At 46.2% G+C, this 27,159-nt stretch overlaps 1 protein-coding gene across 1 annotated transcript in view; it reads right to left on the minus strand.

Annotated features, from left to right (window-relative positions):
* Window positions 1–27,159, minus strand: part of LOC112214891 (neurexin-2-like) — a 1,125,107-nt gene that overhangs the window by 896,530 nt on the left and 201,418 nt on the right. Inside the window, 1 exon segment of the mRNA XM_042298402.1 lies at window positions 20,114–20,134. Coding sequence (XP_042154336.1) covers window positions 20,114–20,134 — 21 coding nt within the window.

The raw sequence follows: 27,159 nt of genomic DNA on the forward strand, positions 1-27,159 counted from the left end.
GATATATGAATGAGTGATGGTACAGAGCAGCATAGGCAAGATACAGTAGATGGTATCGAGTACAGTATATACATATGAGATGAGTATGTAAACAAAGTGGCATAGTTAAAGTGGCTAGTGATACATGTATTACATAAGGATACAGTCGATGATATAGAGTATAGTATCTACGTATGCATATGAGATGAATAATGTAGGGTAAGTAACATTATATAAGGTAGCATTGTTTAAAGTGGCTAGTGATATATTTACATCATTTCCCATTATTAAAGTGGCTGGAGTTGAGTCAGTGACAGTGTGTTGGCAGTAGCCACTCAATGTTAGTGGTGGCTGTTTAACAGTCTGATGGCCTTGAGATAGAAGCTGTTTTTCAGTCTCTCGGTCCCAGCTTTGATGCACCTGTACTGACCTCGCCTTCTGGATGATAGCGGGGTGAACAGGTAGTGGCTCGGGTGGTTGATGTCCTTGATGATCTTTATGGCCTTCCTGTAACATCGGGTGGTGTAGGTGTCCTGGAGGGCAGGTAGTTTGCCCCCGGTGATGCGTTGTGCAGACCTCACTACCCTCTGGAGAGCCTTACGGTTGAGGGCGGAGCAGTTGCCGTACCAGGCGGTGATACAGCCCGCCAGGATGCTCTCGATTGTACATCTGTAGAAGTTTGTGAGTGCTTTTGGTGACAAGCCGAATTTTTTCAGCGTCCTGAGGTTGAAGAGGCGCTGCTGCGCCTTCTTCACGATGCTGTCTGTGTGAGTGGACCAATTCAGTTTGTCTGTGATGTGTATGCCGAGGAACTTAAAACTTGCTACCCTCTCCACTACTGTTCCATCGATGTGGACAGGGGGGTGTTCCCTCTGCTGTTTCCTGAAGTCCACAATCAATCAATTTACCCAGTAGGTAGGCGGTCATGGTTGATATACCCAGTAGGGAGGGGGTCAGGATTGATATACCCCAGTAGTGAGGGAGTCAGGAGTCAGGGTTCATTTACCCAGTAGGTAGGGGTCAGGGTCGATTTCCCCAGTAGGGAGGGGTCAGGGTTGATATACCCAGTAGGGAGGGGGTCAGGGTTGATATACCCAGTAGGGAGGCAGTCATTGTTGATATTCCCAGTAGGGAGAGGGTCAGGGTTGATATACCCCAGTAGGGAGGGGGTCAGGGTTGATATGCCCCAGTAGGGAGGGGGTGAGGGTTGATATACCCCAGTAGTGAGGGAGTCAGGGTTCATTTACCCGGTAGGTAGGGGGTCAGGGTCGATTTCCCCAGTAGGGAGGGGGTCAGGGTTGACATACCCAGTAGGGAGGGGGTCAGGGTTCATTCACCCAGTAGGGAGGGGGTCAGGATTGATATACCCAGTAGGGAGGGGGTCAGGGTTGATATACCCAGTAGGGAGGCAGTCATTGTTGATATTCCCAGTAGGAGAGGGTCAGGGTTGATATACCCCAGTAGGGAGGGGGTCAGGGTTGATATGCCCCAGTAGGGAGGGGGAGGGATATACCCAGTAGGGGGGTTGATATACCCAGTAGGGAGGGTCAGGGTTGATATACCCAGTAGGGAGGGTTGATATACCCCAGTAGGGAGGGGTGAGGGTTGATATACCCAGTAGGGGGGGGTCAGGGTTCATTTACCCAGTATGGAGGCGGTCAGGGTTCATTTACCCAGTAGGGAGGGTGTCAGGATTGATATACCCCAGTAGTGAGGAGTCAGGGTTCATTTACCTAGTAGGTAGGGGTCAGGGTCGATTTCCCCAGTAGGGAGGGGTCAGGGTTGACATACCCAGTAGCGAGAGGGTCAGGGTTCATTCACCCAGTAGGGAGGGGGTCAGGGTTGATATACCCAGTAGGGAGGGAGTCATTGTTGATATTCCCAGTAGGGAGAGGGTCAGGAATGATATACCCAGTTGGGAGGGAGTCATTGTTGATATTCCCAGATGGGAGGGGGTCAGGGTCGATATACCCAGTAGGGAGGGGATCAGGGTTGATATACTCAGTGGGAGTGGGTCAGGGTTGATATACCCAGTAGGGAGGGGGTCAGGATTTCTTTACCCAGTAGGAAGGGGGTCAGTGTTGATATACCCAGTAGGGAGGGGGTCAGGGTTGATATACCCAGTAGGGAGGGGGTCAGGGTTCATTTACCCAGTAGGAAGGGGGTCAGGGTTGATATACCCAGTAGGGGGGGGTCAGGATTGATATACCCAGTAGGGAGGGGGTCAGGGTTCATTTACCCAGAAGGGAGGGGTCAGGGTTCATTTACCCAGAAGGGAGGGGGTCAGGGTTCATTTACCCAGTAGGGAGGGGGTCCAGATTGATATACCCAGAAGGGAGGGGGTCAGGAAGGCTTTTCAAAGCACCTCCATGAGGTCCCTGCTCAAATGAACCCCTCATTATAGCGCTAGTGTCGAAGACACCCAGTACGTTAGGAGGAGGGAACGCCTTAAAATTGATTGTGTACATGTTATTTGATAAGACTTGAAATCCCTATTTATCGCAACTTTAAGTCTAAAACAAACCCTGTAAATGGTAGGTGTGATCACAGTAAACATCACACGTGGGTTCTCAGATGAAGAGGAGGCTTTAGCCGAGGGGAGTTGCTATTTGTTCGCTTTAGGCAGGATTTAAGCAGAGGGAGGGAGTGAGAGAGAGAGAGAGAGAAAGAGAGAGAAAGAGTGTCTGAGGGTAAATCTCTGCAGGTGGGTGGACCCTTTCTTTACCCAGTAGGGAGGGGGTCAGGGTTCAGTTACCCACTAGGTAGGGGGTCAGGGTTCATTTACCCAGTAGGGAGGGTGTCAGGATTGATATACCCAGTAGGGAGGGGGTCAGGGTTGATATACCCAGTAGTGAGGAGTCAGGGTTCATTTACCCAGTAGGTAGGGGTCAGGGTCGATTTCCCCAGTAGGGAGGGGGTCAGGGTTGACATACCCAGTAGGGAGGGGGTCAGGGTTCATTCACCCAGTAGGGAGGGGTCAGGATTGATATACCCAGTAGGGAGGGGGTCAGGGTTGATATACCCAGTAGGGAGGCAGTCATTGTTGATATTCCCAGTAGGGAGAGGGTCAGGGTTGATATACCCCAGTAGGGAGGGGGTCAGGGTTGATATGCCCCAGTAGGGAGGGGGTGAGGGTTGATATACCCAGTAGGGAGGGGGTCAGGGTTCATTTACCCACTAGGTAGGGGGTCAGGGTTCATTTACCCAGTAGGGAGGGTGTCAGGATTGATATACCCCAGTAGTGAGGGAGTCAGGGTTCATTTACCTAGTAGGTAGGGGGTCAGGGTCGATTTCCCCAGTAGGGAGGGGGTCAGGGTTGACATACCCAGTAGCGAGAGGGTCAGGGTTCATTCACCCAGTAGGGAGGGGGTCAGGGTTGATATACCCAGTAGGGAGGAGTCATTGTTGATATTCCCAGTAGGGAGAGGGTCAGGGTTGATATACCCAGTTGGGAGGAGTCATTGTTGATATTCCCAGATGGGAGGGGTCAGGGTCGATATACCCAGTAGGGAGGGGATCAGGGTTGATATACCCAGTGGGAGTGGGTCAGGGTTGATATACCCAGTAGGGAGGGGGTCAGGATTTCTTTACCCAGTAGGAAGGGGGTCAGTGTTGATATACCCAGTAGGGAGGGGGTCAGGGTTGATATACCCAGTAGGGAGGGGGTCAGGGTTCATTTACCCAGTAGGAAGGGGGTCAGGGTTGATATACCCAGTAGGGAGGGGGTCAGGATTGATATACCCAGTAGGGAGGGGGTCAGGGTTCATTTACCCAGAAGGGAGGGGGTCAGGGTTCATTTACCCAGTAGGAAGGGGGTCAGGGTTGATATACCCAGTAGGGAGGGGGTCAGGATTGATATACCCAGTAGGGAGGGGGTCAGGAAGGCTTTTCAAAGCACCTCCATGAGGTCCCTGCTCAAATGAACCCCTCATTATAGCGCTAGTGTCGAAGACACCCAGTACGTTAGGAGGAGGGAACCACTTAACATTGATTGTGTACATGTTATTTGATAAGACTTGAAATCCCTATTTATCGCAACTTTAAGTCTAAAACAAACCCTGTAAATGGTAGGTGTGATCACAGTAAACATCACACGTGGGTTCTCAGATGAAGAGGAGGCTTTAGCCGAGGGGAGTTGCTATTTGTTCGCTTTAGGCAGGATTTAAGCAGAGGGAGGGAGCGAGAGAGAGAGAGAAAGAGAGAGAAAGAGTGTCTGAGGGTAAATCTCTGCAGGTGGGTGGACCCTTTCTGAGATTCAGTGCATCAGGTAAAGTCTCCCCTTCCAGCATTTCTATGACTGTGTACACACACCTATAACCAAGCAGAACTCCTACGCAAAAACACAACAACAGTGTCAAATCTGCTCAATCAAATCCTATCGTACCCATGACGACCGAAACACTGGTAGCCATTTTACTAGCAACACCATTTTCTTTCCAACACCAGAGACAAGGTCCCTTGAGAAATATTGAATCTGATCTGTGTTTAAGGTCACATCATATTGCATTTGCCCTCCACATTTTCATACGGACTGCCAGAGACTGGGAGTGAACGAATAGAAAGTGAAGAGGAGGCGAAGAGAGGGAAGAGGGGAGGGGAGGAGGAGAGTGGGAGGAGAAAAATACCACAATCAACTGCCATTACCAGCGAAATCCCTCTAGAATATTCTCCCCTTTTACGACTGAAAGAGGGAGGCCCTGAATGGTGACAAAAATGTTGACTCACTCAAGTGTTACTCGTTTTCCATTATAAAATAGAGGGATAGATGGAGGGACAGATGAAGGGAAGATGAAAGAGAATAGCTGTTTTTCCATTTTCTCCTCTGATTCGCACCCATTCATCTGGGTGGCTTATTGAACTCCATTTTACCAGCACATTTCTCTGAACGTCGCCACCTGTGTTCACTGCAGTTTCCCATACACAATTGTGCCACTAGCTAAATACATGACGAGAATATTGTTTTCTGAGGGCATGCAACTACGAACTCCAGTCCATTATCTAGCCCAGGGCTCTGCAACCCTGTTCCTGGAGAGAGAACCTCCAGTAGGTTTTAACTCCAACCCTGTTCCTGGAGAGAGAACCTCAAGAAGGTTTTAACTCCAACCCTGTTCCTGGAGAGAGAACCTCCTGTAGGTTTTAACTCCAACCCTGTTCCTGGAGAGCTACCCTCCTGTGGGTATTAACTCCAACCCTGTTCCTGGAGAGCTACCCTCCTGTGTGTATTAACTCCAACCCTGTTCCTGGAGAGAGAACCTCCAGTAGGTTTTAACTCCAACCCTGTTCTTGGAGAGCGACCCTCCAGTAGGTTTTAACTCCAACCCTGTTCCTGGAGAGCGACCTTCCTGTAGATTTCTGCTCCAACCCCAAATGTCCAACCCCAAATCAACCAGTTCAAACCAACAGGACTGTAGCTCTCCAGGAAAAAGGTTGGAATGCCCTGATCTAGCCTTTATTGCTAGGCTGAAAACAACCATCAACTCCATCCAAGGAAAAGCGCAATCAATGCCATTGCATTTCCTTAAATCTAATATTTCCCCACTTCCTGTGTATTGTTGTAGGGACATTGTGCAGAACCAATGTGGAATTCTGAGAAGAACTTGGTTGAACATAACCTTCACAGTAGAGGAATCTCTCTCCCTCTGCCTCAACCTCTCAGGGGCCCTATCTCGACATAGTTGATTAGTAGCCCAGTAGAGAGGGGTCTTTTTTATTTTCTTCACTCTACCCTTCAGTGTGTAGGAGATGAGCTTTCTCCCTCTCTGGTCGAGCCCAAGTTTAATCTCTCCATGTGTCACACAGCCAGGCAAAGACTTCTAGGATACCTGTCAGTGGCATTTCGCATCATAACTAAATTCCAAAATGGATGCAGGTACTGTAGGGCACACACACAGTGCTGTCCTCTCCCACTTTGGAAAGACTAGAAGTAAAAGGGGAGAAAGAAGAACTTTGGGCTGTCTTGCGTCTTCGTGGGCCATGGATGGACAAATCTGGTTATGGAAGTGAGGAGGAGTGTCAGGCAGAAAACAGGGAAGTGTCAGCACCCCTCAAAGCACCTGCCATAACAGACACACCAAGCCAGTCAATATGTGTTTTAAGGATGCGCCTCGTGCCGCACCAGACAAAAGACGGCCAATTTAGACCAGTCCTGTTGTGAAGGCTGCCTTAACCTCTTCAGAGCACAGACCCACTTTTCATGACTATATTTCAACGGAGTTGGGCAATAACATAAATGCATAGTCGTCGAGGCCTCCGTTGCTTTATGTACTACTGAACAGCTACACCGATGGCTTCTTTGATGATATTTTCAATCATTCAGACCGTAAAAGTGCATAACGAAATTGCACGCTCGATTTTACCTCAATTGTAGAGTACATGTACTGCTGTATCAAGGTTAAATGGGAGGATATTAGAGGGGGTGTTGGATAATGCACAGATCATTTTGATAGAGAAATGTCATTTGTGTGTGAACTGTGTTCGACGGGGGCAGAGTTAAGCAAAAGTCCTTCAATACGTGTGTCATGGATGTTATGTGGGTGTTATTTGGAACACTGTGCACCATAGCTAAATAAAGTCGTATCGCACAGGGGGCTGGTAAGGGGAGGACGGCACATAATAATGGACGGAACGGAGCAAATAGAATGGCATTAAACACATGGAAACCATGGAAACCATGTATTAGATACCATTTCACTCATTCCGCTTCAGTCATTACCACAAGCCCATCCTCCCCAATTAAGGTGCTACCAACCTCCTGTGCCATATCTGGACTAAAGGATTGTGGAGTTGTATTACGAAAACTACCATTACACTATGATAAGGGGCGGAATATGATGGTTTTGACTGCACTGGGACTTTAGGTAATATGACCAGCACATGTTAATTAAGCTGTGCTCCATTAGGGAGACTCTGGTGGGGAATACCGTCCTCTCCTAACTGCTTAGAACAACCTCCTCTCCTACCTCCTTAGCATTGTGTGCCCTGTCCAGATTGCCTCCTTCAACTCAATCCACTTCCCTCTATTGAGGCATCCCCCATAAGCCTCTTAGCAACAACCTAAGATGTTATCTGCTGGACCTGAGAGGGAACAACGTAGAGAGGGAGGTAGGGAGGGAACGACATAGAAAGGGAGGTAGAGAGGGAACGACGTGGAGAGGGAGGTAGGGAGGGAACGACGTAGAGAGGGAGTTAGAGAGGGAACGACGTAGAGAGGGAGGTAGAGAGGGAACGATGTAGAGAGGGAGGTAGAGAGGGAACGATGTAGAGGAGTTAGGGAGGGAACGACGAGAGAGGGAACGACGTAGAGAGGGAGGTAGAGAGGGAACGATGTAGAGGGAGTTAGAGAGGGAACGACGTAGAGAGGGAGTTAGAGAGGGAATGACGTAGAGAGGGAGTTAGAGAGGGAATGACGTAGAGAGGGAACGACGTAGAGAGGGAGTTAGAGAGGGAACGACGTAGAGAGGGAGGTAGAGAGGGAACGATGTAGAGAGGGAGTTAGAGAGGGAACGATGTAGAGAGGGAGTTAGAGAGGGAATGACGTAGAGAGGGAGTTAGAGAGGGAACGACGTAGAGAGGAACGACGTAGAGAGGAAGGGAACGACGTAGAGAGGGAACGACGTAGAGAGGGAACGACGTAGAGAGGAAGGTAGAGAGGGAGGTAGAGAGGGAACGACGTAGAGAGGGAGGTAGAGAGGGAACGACGTAGAGAGGGAGGTAGAGAGGGAACGACGTAGAGAGGGAGGTAGAGAGGGAACGACGTAGAGAGGGAGGTAGAGGGGAACGACGTAGAGGGAGGTAGAGCGGGAACGATGTAGAGAGGGAGTTAGGGAGGGAACGACGCAGAGAGGGAGGTAGAGGGGGAACGACGTAGAGGGAGGTAGAGCGGGAACGATGTAGAGAGGGAGGTAGAGAGGGAATGACGTAGAGAGGGAGTTAGAGAGGGAACGACGTAGAGAGGGAGGTAGAGAGGGATCGACGTAGAGAGGGAGGGAACAATGTAGAGAGGGAGGTAGGGAAAGAACGGCGTAGAGAGGGAGGTAGAGAGGGAACGACATAGAAAGGGAGGTAGGGCAGGAACGACAGAGAGGGAGGTAGAGAGGGAACGATGTAGAGAGGGAGGGAGGGAACAATGTAGAGAGGGAGGTAGGGAAGGAATGACGTTGAGAGGGAGGTAGAGAGGGAACGACGTAGAGAGGGAGATGGGAGGGAACGACGTAGAGAGGGAACAATATAGAGAGGGAGGTAGAGAGGGAACAATATAGAGAGGGAGGTAGAGAGGGAACAATATAGAGAGGGAGGTGGAGAGGAAACAATATAGAGCGGGAGGTAGAGAGGGAACAATATAGAGAGGAAACAATATAGAGAGGGAGGTAGAGAGGGAACAATATAGAGAAGGAGGTAGAGAGGGAGGTAGAGAGGAAACAATATAGAGAGGGAGGTAGAGAGGGAACAATATAGAGGGGAGGTAGAGAGGGAACAATATAGAGAGGGAGGTAGAGAGGGAACAATATAGAGAGGGAGGTAGAGAGGGAACAATATAGAGCGGGAGGTAGAGAGGGAACAATATAGAGGGGGAGGTGGAGAGGGAACAATATAGAGGGGAGGTGGAGAGGGAACAATATAGAGAGGAACAATATAGAGAGGGAGGTAGAGAGGGAACAATATAGAGCGGGAGGTAGAGAGGGAACAATATAGAGGGGAGGTAGAGAGGGAACAATATAGAGGGGAGGTAGAGAGGGAACAATATAGAGAGGGAACGAAGTAGAGTCGGAGGTAGAGAGGGAACACTATAGAGAGGTAGGTAGAGAGGGAACAATATAGAGAGGGAGGTAGAGAGGGAACAATATAGAGAGGGAGGTAGAGAGGGAACGAAGTAGAGTCGGAGGTAGTGAGAGAGGTAGAGAGGGAACAATATAGAGAGGGAGGTAGAGAGGGAGGTAGAGAGGGAACAATATAGAGAGGTAGGTAGAGGGATGTAGAGAGGGAACAATATAGAGAGGGAGGTAGAGAGGGAACAATATAGAGGGGGAACGAAGTAGAGTCGGAGGTAGAGAGAGAGGTAGAGAGGGAACAATATAGAGGGGGAACGAAGTAGAGTCGGAGGTAGAGAGGGAGGTAGAGAGGGAACAATATAGAGAGGGAGGTAGAGAGGGAACAATATAGAGAGGGAGGTAGAGAGGGAGGTAGAGAGGGAACAATATAGAGAGGTAGGTAGAGGGATGTAGAGAGGGAACAATATAGAGAGGGAGGTAGAGAGGGAACCATATAGAGGGGGAACGAAGTAGAGTTGGAGGTAGAGAGAGAGGTAGAGAGGGAACAATATAGAGAGGGAGGTAGAGAGGGAACAATATAGAGAGGGAGGTAGAGAGGGAGGTAGAGAGGGAACAATATAGAGAGGGAGGTAGAGAGGGAGGTAGAGAGGGAACAATATAGAGAGGGAGGTAGAGAGGGAGGTAGAGAGGGAACAATATAGAGAGGGAGGTAGAGAGGGAGGTAGAGAGGGAACAATATAGAGAGGTAGGTAGAGGGAGGTAGAGAGGGAACAATATAGAGAGGGAGGTAGAGAGGGAACAATATAGAGGGGGAACGAAGTAGAGTCGGAGGTAGAGAGAGAGGTAGAGAGGGAACAATATAGAGAGGGAGGTAGAGAGGGAGGTAGAGAGGGAACAATATAGAGAGGGAGGTAGAGAGGGAGGTAGAGAGGGAACTATATAGAGAGGGAGGTAGAGAGGGAACAATATAGAGAGGGAGGTAGAGAGGGAAAAATATAGAGAGGGAGGTAGAGAGGGAAAGAAGTAGAGTCAGAGGTAGAGAGGGTGGAAAATGAAAATGAAATGGAAGATTGAAAAGGTGAAGAAAGACTAGGAATACAGATAGATGGATAGATATCCTGGAAGATACAGTACATGAGCATAGGACAGAGTGGAAGAGCTAGAGGGAGATGAATAGAGAGAGAGAGAAAGAGAGAGAGAGAGAGAGAGGATTACAGGGATGGCGTTCCTGACGGGGCATAAATTAAGCGATGGAAGATGACAAAACTAAAGACAATACAATATCAACTCCAAATGCCCCATAACCTCTGTTCCTCAGGGAAACACTTAAAAGACTATGTTAATTTTGTTAATTCACTTCAAATCCACCTAGGCATGGCAAATGAAGCAAGACACATTTTCATTTGAATACACTCAGGGGAGGGAAGACTTGGGGATTGGAACAAAATCCCTCCAAAATCAGAGTCATTTCAAGCAGAGCATTTCCACTGTCTCAAATAGCTAGAAGCATATGCATTCAGGGAATAGCACAAATACCATTAGAGGATACGTAGAATCACATAACGCATTCAGGAAATCATGACAAAAAGGGTGTTATACTGGACATTGACAAACACTACTCTTGAAATACATTTCCAGGGTGTTAATCACTTTGTTGATGACCTGAAATGTGTCACTAGCTTCCATTATAACATTGTGTGTGTCTCTGAGATAGATAGATGTAGCCTATATTGCACCCCAATGATATTGTATGCAGGGATCTCTAACCATGGCCTCTCTTCTCACTGTGGGCCCTGACCCAACAGGCAGCAACACACTCAACCTGCGGCCATCTTAGCACAGGGTGGGCATCTGTCTGAATGGCAAGCTCAAGGCTAGTGGACTGAGAGCCAGCAGAAGTCATCCTAATCAACATGAAGTGGGACCATGTACAGTTTATGGACGTTACAAATATGGCATTGGCAGTGTTGTCGAAAGCCTAAAGGGGTATAGCTCCATCACTATAGAGTTGCGTTCAAGGCCACACACATCCGTTTCATTTGGAATTGCTGTTCACCACTGGAGCGCCCACTGCTCAGCCTTTTGACTGTGCTATCACAAAAGCAGAGCTATAGAGTGTGTGTGTGACTGTGTGTGAGAAGGGGGAATTTGTTGCCTGTGAGAATGGACATGGGTTGAGCTTGATCCTTCAGGACCTTAGCACTGTTTATCTCAAGTGTCCTGGTCTGGGGGAGAACGTGGGGGGAGAGGAGAAGCAGATCAATGCCTCCCTCCAAACGCCTCTGCAGCAATGCAGCACGTCATTCAGCTCTTATAACTCACAGCCCTTTCCAAAGCCAATATGGAGGGAGGGATACCGTTTGTTAATGTGTTTGTTTTCTTTCATCATATCGGCGATATGACAATGTCACAAAACCAATAGCATTGTGGGGAACAAAGGGAATGTGCCATACAGGAGATGAAGAGGAAGTGTCTTGGTCTTTTTTTTTTGAGACGAACAATGCAGTCAATACCGTGTTGTTCAATACCGTGTTGTTCAATACCGTGTCGTACAATACCGTGTCGTACAATACCGTGTCGTTCAATACAGTGTTGTTCAATACCGTGTCGTACAATACAGTGTTGTTCAATACCGTGTCGTACAATACAGTGTTGTTCAATACCGTGTCGTTCAATACCGTGTCGTTCAATACCGTGTCGTACAATACCGTGTCGTTCAATACCGTGTCGTTCAATACCGTGTCGTTCAATACCGTGTCGTTCAATACCGTGTTGTTCAATACCGTGTTGTTCAATACCGTGTCGTACAATACCGTGTCGTACAATACCGTGTCGTACAATACCGTGTCGTACAATACCGTGTCGTACAATACCGTGTCGTACAATACCGTGTCGTACAATACCGTGTCGTACAATACCGTGTCGTACAATACCGTGTCGTACAATACAGTGTTGTACAATACCGTGTCGTACAATACAGTGTTGTACAATACCGTGTCGTACAATACAGTGTTGTACAATACCGTGTCGTACAATACAGTGTCGTACAATACCGTGTCATACAATACAGTGTTGTACAATACCGTGTCGTACAATACCGTGTCGTACAATACAGTGTCGTACAATACCGTGTCGTACAATACCGTGTCGTACAATACCGTGTCGTTCAATACAGTGTTGTACAATACCGTGTCGTACAATACAGTGTCGTACAATACCGTGTCATACAATACAGTGTTGTACAATACCGTGTCGTACAATACAGTGTTGTACAATACCGTGTCGTACAATACAGTGTTGTACAATACCGTGTCGTACAATACAGTGTCGTACAATACCGTGTCATACAATACCGTGTCGTACAATACCGTGTCATACAATACCGTGTCATACAATACCGTGTCGTTCAATACAGTGTTGTACAATACCGTGTCATACAATACCGTGTCGTACAATACAGTGTCGTACAATACCGTGTCATACAATACAGTGTCGTACAATACCATGTCATACAATACCGTGTCATACAATACCGTGTCGTTCAATACAGTGTTGTACAATACCGTGTCATACAATACCGTGTCGTACAATACAGTGTCGTACAATACCGTGTCGTACAATACAGTGTTGTACAATACCGTGTCGTACAATACAGTGTCGTACAATACCGTGTCGTACAATACCGTGTCATACAATACCGTGTCGTACAATACCGTGTCGTACAATACCGTGTCGTACAATACCGTGTCGTACAATACCGTGTCGTACAATACCGTGTCGTACAATACCGTGTCGTTCAATACCGTGTCAAAGACATGTTTCGTTCTCTGTACTCCTCGTCAATTCTGAGATATCAATTCATCTTTAGCTTTACATAACAAATAAGTTATTGAATAGACAAAGCTCAGAAGTAGCTTTGAAAACAAATGCATATAAATATATAAACTTAGACAAGACTCAAAAAATTCTAACAACAATAATATGCAAAAGTAGGTTAATGCCCTTCTGACATCAGTACCTTAATGTTCTTTTGCTTCCTTGTTTACTCCACTGTACTGCAGACATATCTAGGATAGATTTTTTCTCTCTATTTTCTCTGCAATAAAAACAAAATCCATAATCTGGTTGGATGATCCAGACTAATCTCCCATAACTACAGTACAGTCATCACTCAACCTGCAATCCCATATCTCCACTCAACATCAAACTCCCAAAGCTTATAGATTAACTCCTGGCCTGGATGTCCCAGAAAATAAAAGACCATCAGCTAGAGCAGTGGGATTCGCTTGGTGCGTCCCTCAGCCCAAACAGATCACTGGGGAACTCGTACAGACCGTGTCGTAACTGTGGATTTACTGTGATTCGTCATGACTCGGACTGTCTCTCTGTCACTGTCTGTTTGGCTCGATCCGACCATGCAATTCAGTATGATGCTCAGAACAAAACAACAGAAATACGAATCAAAAATGTCAACTGATACAGTTTCTTTATTGTTTGAAATATAAATCTGCTATATTATCTGTCAGTGGACTTTGTAATGTGAATCCTGTGCCTGAGTTTGAGTACATCTGCATTACAGTATGGTTTCTGTTACAGCAAGAGGTGTATTTCATATGCCAAACACAGGAAAAGGGCTTGGTTGGCCATCTCTGATGCAGCTAGAACAGTGGGGGTTGGTGGAGCAGTGAAAACGGGTCAGTGAAACCGCAGACCATCAAGCGTTGCCTCCACTGTCTGCCAGCGCAGTCAACCAACCGTGTTCCAGGGGCACCTCTGTCCCCCGGGCTTTCAAGGTCTCCCCGTTTCATCAATCTCCAGCAACCTTTACACGCACGGTCACTATCACTAATTAGACCAAAGATGGTGACGGATCAAGGCCCTAAAAATAGGACAAAAACCATGGAGCAAGGTGGCTTCTGGCTTCCAGGCATTCTCAAAGATGATGAATGAGACGACGAACCATTAGATAACTACCTAAAGTATCTGTGTCCTACTAATACACAACACACATCTCTGGGAGTACTTATTCACTTCTTAATTAAAACATCATGACTTGGGAGAACACAAATGCCCATTACTTGGGGTGAAAGTTCAGACTTTGTTTTTTCGTGTGTACCTTATTACTGCCATTTGTCAAAGAAAACATCGGTAGCTCTGAACAAATAGCCAACCCTGGAGCATTTGCTTTGTAAACCCAGGGGTACCACAGCCACAAGCCTGCAGATTAGAATCATCTTTCTTTGAGCCAATAGATTTGCAACTGGGACACACCTGGAACACCAGACAAGGGTCACATTTAAACTGCCCAAAAGCATCCAGAATAAAAAGTTAACCAAACTTCAACAGCTACCCTTGGACCAATGCAAAGTGTCAAATCAAATCAAATGTACTTGTCACATACACATGGTTAGCAGATGTTAATGCGAGTGTAGCGAAATGCTTGTGCTTCTAGTTCCAACAATGCAGTAATAACCAACAAGTAATCTAACCTAACAATGCCAAAACTACTACCTTATGCACACAAGTGTAAAGGGATAAAGAATATGTATGTAAACATTATATTAAGTAGCATTGTTTAAAGTGGCTAGTGATATATTTTACATCAATTTCCATCAATTCCCATTATTAAAGTGGCTGGAGTTGAGTCAGTGTGTTGGCAGCAGCCACTCAATGTTAGTGGTGGCTGTTTAACAGTCTGATGGCCGTGAGATAGAAGCTGTTTTTCAGTCTCTCGGTCCCTGCTTTGATGCACCTGTTCTGACCTCGCCTTCTGGATGATAGCGGGGTGAACAGGCAGTGGCTCGGGTGGTTGTTGTCCTTGATGATCTTTATGGCCTTCCTATGACATCGGGTGCTGTAGGTGTCCTGGAGGGCAGTTAGTTTGCCCCCAGTGATGCGTTGTGCAGACCTCACTACCCTCTGGAGAGCCTTACGGTTGAGGGCGGAGCAGTTGCCGTACCAGGCGGTGATACAGCCCGACAGGATGCTCTCGATTGTGCATCTGTAGGAGTTTGTGAGTGCTTTTGGTGACAAGCCAAATTTCTTCAGCCTCCTGAGGTTGAAGAGGCGCTGCTGCGCCTTCTTCACGATGCTGTCTTTGTGGGTGGACCAATTCAGTTTGTCTGTGATGTGTACGCCGAGGAACGTAAAACTTACTACCCTCTCCACTACTGTCCCATCGATGTGGATAGAGGGGTGCTCCCTCTGCTGTTTCCTGAAGTCCACAACCATCTCCTTAGTTTTGTTGACGTTGAGTGTGAGGTTATTTTCCTGCCACCACACTCCGAGGGCCCTCACCTCCTCCCTATAGGCCGTCTCATCGTTGTTGGTAATCAAGCCTAGCACTGTAGAGTCGTCCGCAAACTTGATGACTGAGTTGGAGGTGTGCATGGCCACGCAGTCATGGGTGAACAGAGAGTACAGGAGAGGGCTCAGAACGCACCCTTGTGGGGCCCCAGTGTTGAGGATCAGCGGGGTGGAGATGTTGTTACCTACCCTCACCACTTGGGGGGCAGCCCGTCAGGAAGTCCAGTACCCAGTTGCACAAGGCAGGGTCGAGACCCAGGGTCTCGAGCTTGATGACGAGTTTGGAGGGTACTATGGTGTTAAATGCTGAGCTGTAGTCGATGAACAGCATTCTCACATAGGTATTCCTCTTGTCCAGATGGGTTAGGGCAGTGTGGTTGAGATTGCATTGTCTGTGGACCTATTTGGGCAGTAAGCAAATTGGAGTGGGTCTAGGGTGTCAGGTAGGGTGGAGGTGATATGGTCCTTGACTAGTCTCTCCAAGCACTTCATGATGACGGAAGTGAGATCTACCGGGAGGTAGTCGTTTAGCTCAGTTACCTTAGCTTTCTTGGGAACAGGAACAATGGTGGCCCTCTTGAAGCATGTGGGAACAGCAGACTAGGATAAGGATTGATTGAATATGTCCGTAAACATACCAGCCAGCTGGTCTGCGCATGCTCTGAGGGCGCGGCTGGGGATACCGTCTGGGCCTGCAGCCTTGCGAGGGTTAACACGTTTAAATGTTTTACTCACGTCGGCTGCAGTGAAGGAGAATCCGCATGTTTTGGTTGCGGGCCGTGTCAGTGACACTGTATTGTCCTCAAAGTGGGCAAAAAAGTTATTTAGTCTGCCTGGGAGCAAGACATCCTGGTCCGTGACGGGGCTGGTTTTCTTTTTGTAATCCGTGATTGACTGTAGACCCTGCCACATACCTCTTGTGTCTGAGCCGTTGAATTGCGATTCTACTTTGTCTCTGTACTGACGCTTAGCTTCTTTGATTGCCTTGCGGAGGGAATAGCTACACTGTTTGTATCTGGTCATGTTTCCGGTCACCTTGCCCTGGTTAAAAGCAGTGGGTTCGCGCTTTCAGTTTCACGCGAATGCTGCCATCAATCCACGGTTTCTGGTTTGGGAATGTTTTAATCGTTGCTATGGGAACGACATCTTTAATGCACGTTCTAATGAACTCGCTCACCGAATCGTCAATGTATTCGTCAATGTTGTTGTTGGACACAGTGCGGAACATATCCCAGTCCACGTGATGGAAGCAGTCTTGGAGTGTGGAATCAGATTGGTCGGACCAGCATTGAACAGACCTGAGCGCGGGAGCTTCTTGTTTTAGCTTCTGTCTGTAGGCAGGGAGCAACAAAATGGAGTCGTGGTCAGCTTTTCCGAAAGGAGGGCGGGGGAGGGCCTTATATGCGTCGTGGAAGTTAGAATAGCAATGATCCAAGGTTTTACCAGCCCTGGTTGCGCAATCGATATGCTGATACAATTTAGGTAGTCTTGTTTTCAGATTAGCCTTGTTAAAATCCCCAACTACAATGAATGCATCCTCAGGATATGTGGTTTCTAGTTTGCAAAGAGTCAAATAAAGTTTGTTCAGAGCCATCGATGTGTCTGCTTGGGGGGGGAATATATACGGCTGTGATTATAATCGATGATAATTCCCTTGGTAGATAATGTGGTCGACATTTGATTGTGAGGAATTCTAAATCAGGTGAACAGAAGGACTTGAGTTCCTGTATGTTGTTGTGATCATACCACGTCTCGTTAACCATAAGGCATACGCCCCCGCCCCTCTTCTTACCAGAAAGATGTTTGTTTCTGTCGGCGCGATGCGTGAAGAAACCAGCTGGCTGCACCAGCAGTGAAGCAAAGAACATTACAGTCTCTGATGTCCCTCTGGAATTCTACCCTTGCTCGGATTTCATCAACCTTGTTGTCAAGAGACTGGACATTGGCGAGTAGTATGGTAGGGAGTGGTGCACGATGTGCCCGTCTCCGGAGCCTGACCAGAAGACCGCTTCGTTTCCCTCTTTTACGACGTCTTTGTTTTGGGTCGCAGACTGGGATCCATTCCGTTGTCCTGGGTGAAAGGCAGAACACAGGATCCGCTTCGGGAAAGACATATTCCTGGTCGTACTGATGGTGAGTTGACATTGCTCTTATATTCAGTAGTTCTTCCCGACTGTATGTAATGAAACCTAAGATTACCTGGGGTACCAATGTAAGAAATAACACGTAAAAAAACAAAAATTGCATAGTTTCCTAGGAACGTGAAGCGAGGCGGCCATCTCTGTCGGCGCCAGAAGTAGTGTCTGCACGGTCCAAAATCAGTTTAAAATATAAGGGGCAAATTAAATAACAAGCCAGATCAGATTTAAATCCCGACGTCCTTCCATTCCTGGGTAGTCTCTCAGCTGGACCCCTGTTGGCTGTGTCACTGACATGTGTCCCAGTTAGACTCGGCTATGCAATCTAATGAATGTTAATGGTCACCCATGGCTCTCTTGCTGGGCCTCTGCTCTCTTGTTCCTATTCTGGGAGGCAGTCATGGCAGGTAGAGGTCTGCCGTCCACTCCTGTGGGCCCTCGGCTGTGGTAGTCCCTCTGGGGCTTGGGCATGAAACAGATCGCCACACATCATTGCAGCATGGGTCCTCGCTCTGCTCCTCCAAGTCAAGATCACAGACACACACACACACAAAGCGAGGTAGCTGGCTGCCCCCTCCTAACTCCTCACACAGGCATGGCCCGCGCTACGGAGTGAGGAGCCGTCAGGGCACATCAGCCGGGAACGTGGAAACAAATGACCTCTGTCCCTTCACTGTCCGCCCCCACCACCACCCTGACATTTTCCCATCAACAGCTTCAGCGCTTCCGACATGTGACCCCGGCGGCACGGGCGGTCGTGACTCGCCAAGCGCGTGAGCGCGCACACACACACAGAGGGAGGAGATAGCAGGACAGGTCTCTGATCTTCAGATTCAAACGCAGCGGGAGAATGTCAGCTTCAAACCGTTTCTGTTATACAACCCTGCTCTCTGCATATCAAACCCAGGTCACGATTCAAATTGGGTTCACGAAGTAAAGACAAACTGGAATATGCACTCGTCTCTGATTAAAACATGATGAAACAAACTACTCCTTCTCTCTGATTCCAATATGATTAATCAAGCTACTCCTTCGCTCTGATTCCAATATGATGAATCAAGCTACTCCTTCTCTCTGATTCCAATATGATGAATCAAGCTACTCCTTCGCTCTGATTCCAATATGATGAATCAAGCTACTCCTTCTCTCTGATTCCAATATGATGAATCAAGCTACTCCTTCTCTCTGATTCCAATATGATGAATCAAGCTACTCCTTCGCTCTGATTCCAATATGATGAATCAAGCTACTCCTTCTCTCTGATTCCAATATGATGAAACAAACTACTCCTTCTCTCTGATTCCAATATGATGAAACAAACTACTCCTTCTCTCTGATTCCAATATGATGAAACAAACTACTCCTTCTCTCTGATTCCGATATGATGAAACAAACTACTCCTCTCTGATTCCAATATGATGAAACAAACTACTCCTTCTCTCTGATTCCAATATGATGAATCAAGCTACTCCTTCGCTCTGATTCCAATATGATGAATCAAGCTACTCCTTCGCTCTGATTCCAATATGATGAAACAAACTACTCCTTCTCTCTGATTCCAATATGATGAATCAAGCTACTCCTTCGCTCTGATTCCAATATGATGAAACAAACTACTCCTCCTCTCTGATTCCAATATGATGAAACAAACTACTCCTTCTCTCTGATTCCAATATGATGAAACAAACTACTCCTTCTCTCTGATTCCAATGTGATGAAACAAACTACTCCTTCTCTCTGATTCCAATATGATGAAACAAACTACTCCTTCTCTCTGATTCCAATATGATGAAACAAACTACTCCTTCTCTCTGATTCCAATATGATGAAACAAGCTACTCCTTCTCTCTGATTCCAATATGATGAATCAAGCTACTCCTTCTCTCTGATTCCAATATGATGAAACAAACTCGAGCCGAGACACAGGGGTGGGTAGCACAACAACTGCAGAAAAATCTGATTCATGTTTTGGGGAAAAACTTTGAGTGTCTTTCCGTAGCAATTTCCCCTGCGAGCTTGCTGCAGCCTGGGAGAGGGGTAATCCATCACCCAGTATTCCTGATAGGGGGAAACATGGCGGCCCCCCTCCCAGTCCAGCAAACCTCGCCCTCGCCGCATACAGCGCAGCGCAGCACGGGTCGGATCAGCCTGCCTATCAATTACAGAGTCAAACGTGTCTGGAACGGCGTGTCTGGGGAGTTATCGGTAAACTGCTTGCTACACCACCTCTGTCTGACTGATCCGGTTGATGTTCCTTCATTTCCCCCCTGGTACTGCTGAGGAAATGACAGGTGGGTCCAGACAGACAGGGATCTAATGCTAATCTTCCCATATGTTAGGCTGAGCTGCGAGCTAGCCTAGCGACAAGCCTCAGGGGCTGATGTGGTCCCAAGGGCCCTGACTGGCAGCCCTGGCTCTTACCCGCTCTCCCACGCTGGAGGTGGGAGTAGAGGGAGTCGGAGGGGAACCTGAAACAGTATCACAGGGTTCACCTGTCCTACTAGAAACGCTTCCATCTCAACGACTTATTAGCATTTGATAATAGTCACATATTTTACTCCTAGGTTGAATCATTAATCACTTTCGCAATTGCCAACCCTGTCACATATAGGAGTATAAAGTCCCAACTGAGAAACCATATGCAGAAATAGTTCAAATAAAATAATCAAACAAAGGAAGAAAAGAAGGTAACTTTGAGAAGAGTAGGAAATGTTATTTAGAGAAACAAAAGCTGTGGTTCCATTTTAAAAACAGTGTCATTTATGCCCCCGGGAGTCACCATAATCGCTGTCCAATCACACTGACAATGCCCCTCCCAAGAGGAAGGGCACAACAGAATGTACAGCAACAAGGATCCAATATGGATGCCAACGTCATAGAAGAATCCATCTTAGGTCTGTAGGAGCTAAATAGTAGCCTTACCTTCAACAGCATACTCTTCTGCTTCAGAGGGGCCAACGAGGACAGGAAGGAGAGAGAGAGAGAAAACAAACAGATTAGACAGCATACTCTTCTGCTTCAAAGGGGGCCAATGAGGACAGGAAGGAGAGAGAGAATGAACAGATTAGACAAACAGCATTTGGAACAATTACCATATCCAGACATAATTCCAATGTAGTAGATATCCAATTAATTACATATCCTGTCGTAGTTCCAATTTGTTAAGCAAAACACATGTTATCAGAGAAGAGGTCATTTACAAGAACAAAAAAGCACAATTTGATTCATAAGATATGTCCAGGCAAAAATTAAATCATATTTTTCCCATGGCTTGATTTACAATGCTTGGAAAAACAACCGAAATGTGAGACTGCAAAATGTGAGGTCCTCTTCCAGCCGGGGGCTTACATCAATTCTAAGAAAATCAACTGCAAATGGAAGGAACTGGAGAAAAATGTGCATCAAATATAAGAGTAGCCCTGGGTCCAGTGACTGAACATTATATCCACTTAACATCTCAACCACTCATCCATCTCAACCACTCATCCATCTCAACCACTCATCCATCTCAACCACTCATCCATCTCAACCACTCATCCATCTCAACCACTCATCCATCTCAACCACTCATCCATCTCAACCACTCATCCATCTCAACCACTCATCCATCTCAACCACTCATCCATCTCAACCACTTATCCATCTCAACCACTCATCCATCTCAACCACTCATCCATCTCAACCACTCATCCACTCATCCATCTCAACCACTCATCCATCTCAACCACTCATCCATCTTAACCACTCATCCATCTTAACCACTCATCCATCTTAACCACCCATCCATCTTAACCACTCAACCATCTCAACCACTCATCCATCTCAACCACTCATCCATCTCAACCACTCATCCATCTCAACCACTCATCCATCTCAACCACTTATCCATCTCAACCACTTATCCATCTCAACCACTTATCCATCTCAACCACTTATCCATCTCAACCACTTATCCATCTCAACCACTTATCCATCTCAACCACTTATCCATCTTAATCACTCATCCATCTTCACCACTTATCCATCTTAACCACTCAACATCTTAACCACTCAACATCTTAACCACTCTATTACAAAAGTGCTGAATCGAGTTAGAGCAACCTCCCTAATGACATCTCTCCAACTCCATGATCCAGAGAGAGAGAGTCAGAGGAAGCCAGTTGAAAGAAAGATGCTTCTCTAGGATCATCATCACATAATCAAAGATCCACTACACATTCATGGAAAAAGCCTCCAGCCTCCTACTGTATCAGACCCTATGGGGAGTTGAACATTTTGATATTTTACTTGGCCCGGGCCTTAGCGATAGTTTGTTATATCATAATCAACTTTTGCTGGTACATTGCGTGCTTGTGCCTTTATTTTAGTATAATTTAATGTATTTTTTATGTATAGTGAAAGCCTGTGTATGGCAAGACGACCAGGAAGTGCTGTTTACCGTCACTTTTAGTATTAAGATTTCATGATTTCATGGCACGGCGGCCATTTGGGAACCTGCAACGTGCCATTGAAGCCCCAGCGCGGTTCCACAGAGAGCGTCCGGTGCAAGACGAGGTCAACCACTACACATCTACAAAGTGCACGTTCCTCAAAAAACTTCATTCACAGACTGCATTCGTCCAGTATACTAATCGTGAACAGATCCGAATCAATGTCCACTTATCCATCTTCACTAGACGCTAGCTGTACGGCACTGGCTTGATCGGTTCCTACGAACATAATAATGTACCTATGCAGTGTTTATCTGTTTTCATCTGTACAGAGCCGCTTCTCTCAAATGCATCCTTTGTTGTGTCATTCAATGACTTGCTGTACGATGCATTTCCCCGGAGAAATATCTACAAGGTCTTCTCATTGAAATAGTATTCTATGTTGTCATTATACAGAGAGAAAGGCTGCAAAGAGCCTGGGTGGGTTGGCGTAAAAAGGCAATCGATGCCTGTGCCTGGGCCCCACTGACATCAGAGGATCCCTTAGAACTCCTCCGCCGCTCCCCATTGATTCTCAGATTAGAACACCCACAATGCTGCTCATGAGGCGGGCAGCTGCTGTAAAGCAGGAGGTCAAGAGAGCAAACATTTTAGTCATTTAGCAGACACTCTTAACCAGAGCTATTTAGGGTTACGTGCCTTGCTCAAGGGCACATTGGCACCTTCTCCCCTAGTCAGCTCTGGGATTTGAACCGACACCTGCTCAGTTACTGGCCCAATGCTCTTAACCACTAGGATACCTGCCGATAAACCCAGACGTGGCTAGCCAATGGAGAGAGATGCATGATTCCACACCAGAGATTAAGCCAGAGCTTGGTTGTCTAATGTAATGATTGTTATGATGTCTGGCCATGGTTCTACCCCCCCACCCCCCACCCCATCCCTCTGATTTGGATGGTTCTCAGCCTTGACTACCCTATCTTTTAGAGACACACTCGGCGAGAGCCTCTGAGTCTCTGTTCAAGGCAGGCAGAGCATGAAAGGGATGGCTCCCTTTTTCTCCAAACTCACGATTCATCGCTCAAGTAATTATGGGGCCTGTGTAAAAATGTTCCTCGGAGACGGTTAATGTGGATTGTATCCCGTTGTCCAAAAGTGGATGGAGCAGCAAACCTCAGTAGACTTTATTTTTCAAACAGTAGAGTTAACATTGCTTAGGGAATTACTGGGAATATGACACGGAATGAAAGTGAAGGATCTGACGATAAAAGATAGTCAAGCGGAAGCTCTTATTTCAGGAAGCTGGGTTCCCCCATTGAGAATAGTGAGAGATACATAAAAAGCCAAGCATTAACATCATTCCTAACATTTCTGCACCTAATACAAATGCATTGTGAGCAAGTCTGTGCCCTTTAGGGATCGGACACTCCACTGGGCTTGAAAACAAACATTACATGACAATTTTCAGGTTAGATACTGTGAGATGATAGTGTGTTTTTGTGATGCTGTTCCCACTTCACCGGAGCTAGACTTTCCCTCTCCCCTGAGAGCCAATAGCATGCTGCCTCGAGAGGGGATCCTTCCAGTAAACGATTAAGATCATTATTCATATAAAATGCTGTGATTATGGTCTGTTTTATAGACACAGGATGACTGTGTCTCTCTGGGGCATTGGAACTAGACGAGAGAACATATTTTGGATTGAACAGGAAAGAAAGTATTTTTTATTTAACTAGGCAAGTCAGTTAAGAACAAATTCTCATTTACAATGACGGCCTACCCAGGCCAATTGTGCACCGCCATATGGGACTCCCAATCACGGCTGAATGTGATGCAGCCTGGATTCGAACTGAGGACTGCAGTGATGACTCTTACACTGATATGCAGTGCCTTAGACTCCTGTGCCATTCAGAAGCCCACTCAAGAGCCCAGTAACCAAAAGGTTGGTTCAAAGTCACACTGCCGACTAGGTGAAAAATAGGTCAATGTGCTCTTGAGCAAGGCAGTTAACACTAATCGCTCAGGATAAGAGTGTCTGCTAAATAACTAAACCTTATGGTTGGGAAAGGCTGAGCTCTGCTTATGGGGAATAGAGAAACCTATAGGAGAGGAGTTTTCCACTCTCAGATCCGTAGAGGCTACCGCAGTAGCAGACGTTTAAAATGGGGGAGTCAGATGGGATCATGGCCAGAATAACGTCAGAGCCCAAACTCGATTTGAAAATAGGACTCAGTTGGGATTAGAGGTCGACCGATTAATCGGAATGACCGAATAATTAGGGCCGATTTCAAGTTTTCATAACAATCGGAAAACTGTATTTTTGGATGCCGATTGAAGCTATACTGTTACACTGGCAATACTAAAGTGCCTATAAGAACATCCAATAGTGAAAAGGTATATGAAATACAAATCGTACAGAGAGAAATAGTTCTATAATTCCTATAATAACTACAACCTAAAATGTCTTACCTGGGAATATTGAAAACTCATGTTAAAAGCAACCACCAGCTTTCATATGTTCTCATGTTCTGAGCAAGGAATGTAAACGTTAGCTTTCTTACATAGCACATATTGCACTTTTACTTTCTTCTCCAACACTTTGTTTTTGCATTATTTAAACCAAATTGAACATGTTTCATTATTTATTTGAGGCTAAATTGATTTTATTCATGTATTATATTAAGTTAAAATAAGTGTTCATTCAGTATCGTTGTAATTGTCATTATTACAACACCACAAATAAATCGGCCGATTAATCGGTATCGGCGGTTTTTGGTCCTCCGATAATCGGTATTGGTATCGGCGTTGAAAAATCATAATGGGTCGACCTCTAGTTGGGATGTTTCTTTTTTCACTCCCCAAGTCAAATGAGTACAACACCACAAATAGACAAATAAAACATGAATCTGAAAGAATACAGATGCAGGCTGTTACAAAAACGCAAGAGGATGTTGGATTTCTTTACTCTTCCCAAGTGGCTTTGGAGGAAAAACAGACTTGTGTCTATCCTTGTGTCTATCCGTGCTTCTACACCTGCATTGCTTGCTGTTTGGGGTTTTAGGCTGGGTTTCTGTACAGCACTTTGAGATATCAGCTGATCTAAGAAGGGCGATATAAATACATTTGATTTGATTCCATCTCTACTATGGAGAGAGGAACACGTGTGTGCAAGAAGATAATAAACTTTCCATTACTATTATTCTACTTTGTACAGTATAGAAATCATGCAAAGAACTGGTGATGAAAGTCAACAAGCAAGTCGTACAAGCATGTCTATAATTCCAATGTAACCCTAGTTCCACCTTACCAAAGTAATTGATACCCAGAGGTACTTTTGGAATCACAGATATTTCCCCACAGCTCAAACGTTTCCTTCCATACTGCATACGTTTAATATAGGGTGTCGACTTCAGGGGGTTCTAAGTGTTCTTCTCACTTCCCTATTCACTATGCTGAAGGCTATAGGGTGTTGCTGTGGCAACTAACGATCTCATTGACAGCAGCTGCTCCACTGCACATCTGACCACAGTTGAGGGCTGGGAGCAACATTGGAAGGAGAGCATGGTCGAGATCAGTGGAGGTGTCACGGTCTGACCATCGTTCGTATGTGTTTTCCTTGTTTTAGTGTTGGTCAGGACGTGAGCTGGGTGGGCATTCTATGTTGTGTGTCTGGTTTGTCTATTTCTATGTTTGGCCTGATATGGTTCTCAATCAGAGGCAGATGTTAATCATTGTCTCTGATTGGGAACCATATTTAGGTAGCCTGTTTTGTGTTGGGTTTTGTGGGTGATTGTCCTCAGTGTCCTTGTTCCTGTCTCTGTGTTAGTTTACACAAGTATAGGCTGTTTCGGTTTTCATTACGTTCTTTGTTTTGTAGTGTTTATAATTGATTCGTGTTTTACGTTTGTTTATTAAACATGGATCGAAATCTACACGCTGCATTTTGGTCCGACTCTCCTTCACCACAAGAGAACCGTTACAGGAGGCTGCTGAGGGGAGAACGGCTCATAATGATGTCTGGAACGGAGTAAACGGAATGGCATCAAATCATGTGTTTGATGTATTTGATACCATTCCACTGATTCCACTCCACCCAGTACCACGAGCCCTTTCCTCCCCAATTAAGGTGCCACCAACCTCCTGTGGTCAAGATCCTGTATATATTGTCTCAGCCCTGACAATGGGAGTCGTTGTCCCAAAGGCGGGAAGGCAGATGGTCTGCTTATCGTTCTGCTTACCGTGGACAGATTTTGACAGGAGAAAAACCCTCTCGCTTCACCTCTTCCTCTCTGATATGGTCGACTTCCTGCCCAACTAGACATGCAGGCGTTGCATTGCGTTCATTTTCAAATAATATTTTTGCAGGAATCTCTTTGTGAATGATTTTCACCGAAAATGTTATCTATGCCGAGCTGGGCAGCCTGAGCTTTTGCTATCTCATCAGGCGCTAGGCTTTGGTCTTCTTCAATGGTTGCGTGCCACATCATCAACTGTGCAGTCGGGTATCAGATTGCTATGTCATACGATGTGGTTAGATGATATCTTAACCTATCCAGACGTTGTAAGTTTGGTATTTGCTGCAAAGTAGTCAGGAAGGAACTCGACCATGACTGTTCACACTGGGGGAAAGGCTGGTGAGGACAGCAGGAGGTGCCATGTGTAAGGAGCTTTTGCCATTTCTTACATGTGGTCTGTACTGAAGAAAATATACCACTTCCAAAAAGCAATGGTCTGTGATTGTTCAGCAGTGTGTTGTAGACTACACATAACACACAATAGCACTGCAAGCTCTTAGTCCTTGGTCAGCTCAGGAGCAGAAGCACTGAGGCCCACCCTCACTGTGGTAGTGAAAAACCCATGGCAGCCACACACCAACACCACATAGCCTAACAGCAAACATACAAATATGGAACGCACACGAACACAGCACAGCCCCATGGTAGGTCACACTAGAGACCTGCAATGTGAAAAGCCACTCAGAGTTCAGTGACCATGTGAAGTGCTGGACTGTGAGTTGATCATTTCAAAATGGAGCAACTAGAACCTGATGTCACATGTGGCAGAGACATGAATGTTCTCAATTTCTATCAGCAAAGGTAAACGCAGAGAAACACAAAGCCACAAAGCTATGACCCCCCCCCACCACCACACCTCCACCCCTTTGTAGGCAACAAGTGATCTTTAATTGAATATGTCTTAGGTCATCTCCCACCAGTTTCCTCTCATTACAATTACATTTCAAATCTGACTTATTTTATATTGTGTGACTCAGTCTCTCTCACAGTCACCCACATGCTTTCTCACACATTGAAAAATAGAATAAATTCTACAAGCAACAAGCACTGTCAAAAATGATATTGTGACGAGCTCTCATTTTGAGTGGCATGTACAAGTAGCCTTGATCTTCTACAACTCCCATATTACAAACAGACAATACTGGTTTAAAATAGAAAAGACGTGAGATAGCAAGAAAGAAAGAGTGTGAGAGAGAGTGAGAGAGAAACATCAGCGCCACAGGTAACTTCCACAAAGCTGTGA

This window comes from Oncorhynchus tshawytscha, linkage group LG15 (genome assembly GCF_018296145.1).
Source record: "Oncorhynchus tshawytscha isolate Ot180627B linkage group LG15, Otsh_v2.0, whole genome shotgun sequence".
NCBI classification, from domain to species: domain Eukaryota; kingdom Metazoa; phylum Chordata; class Actinopteri; order Salmoniformes; family Salmonidae; genus Oncorhynchus; species Oncorhynchus tshawytscha.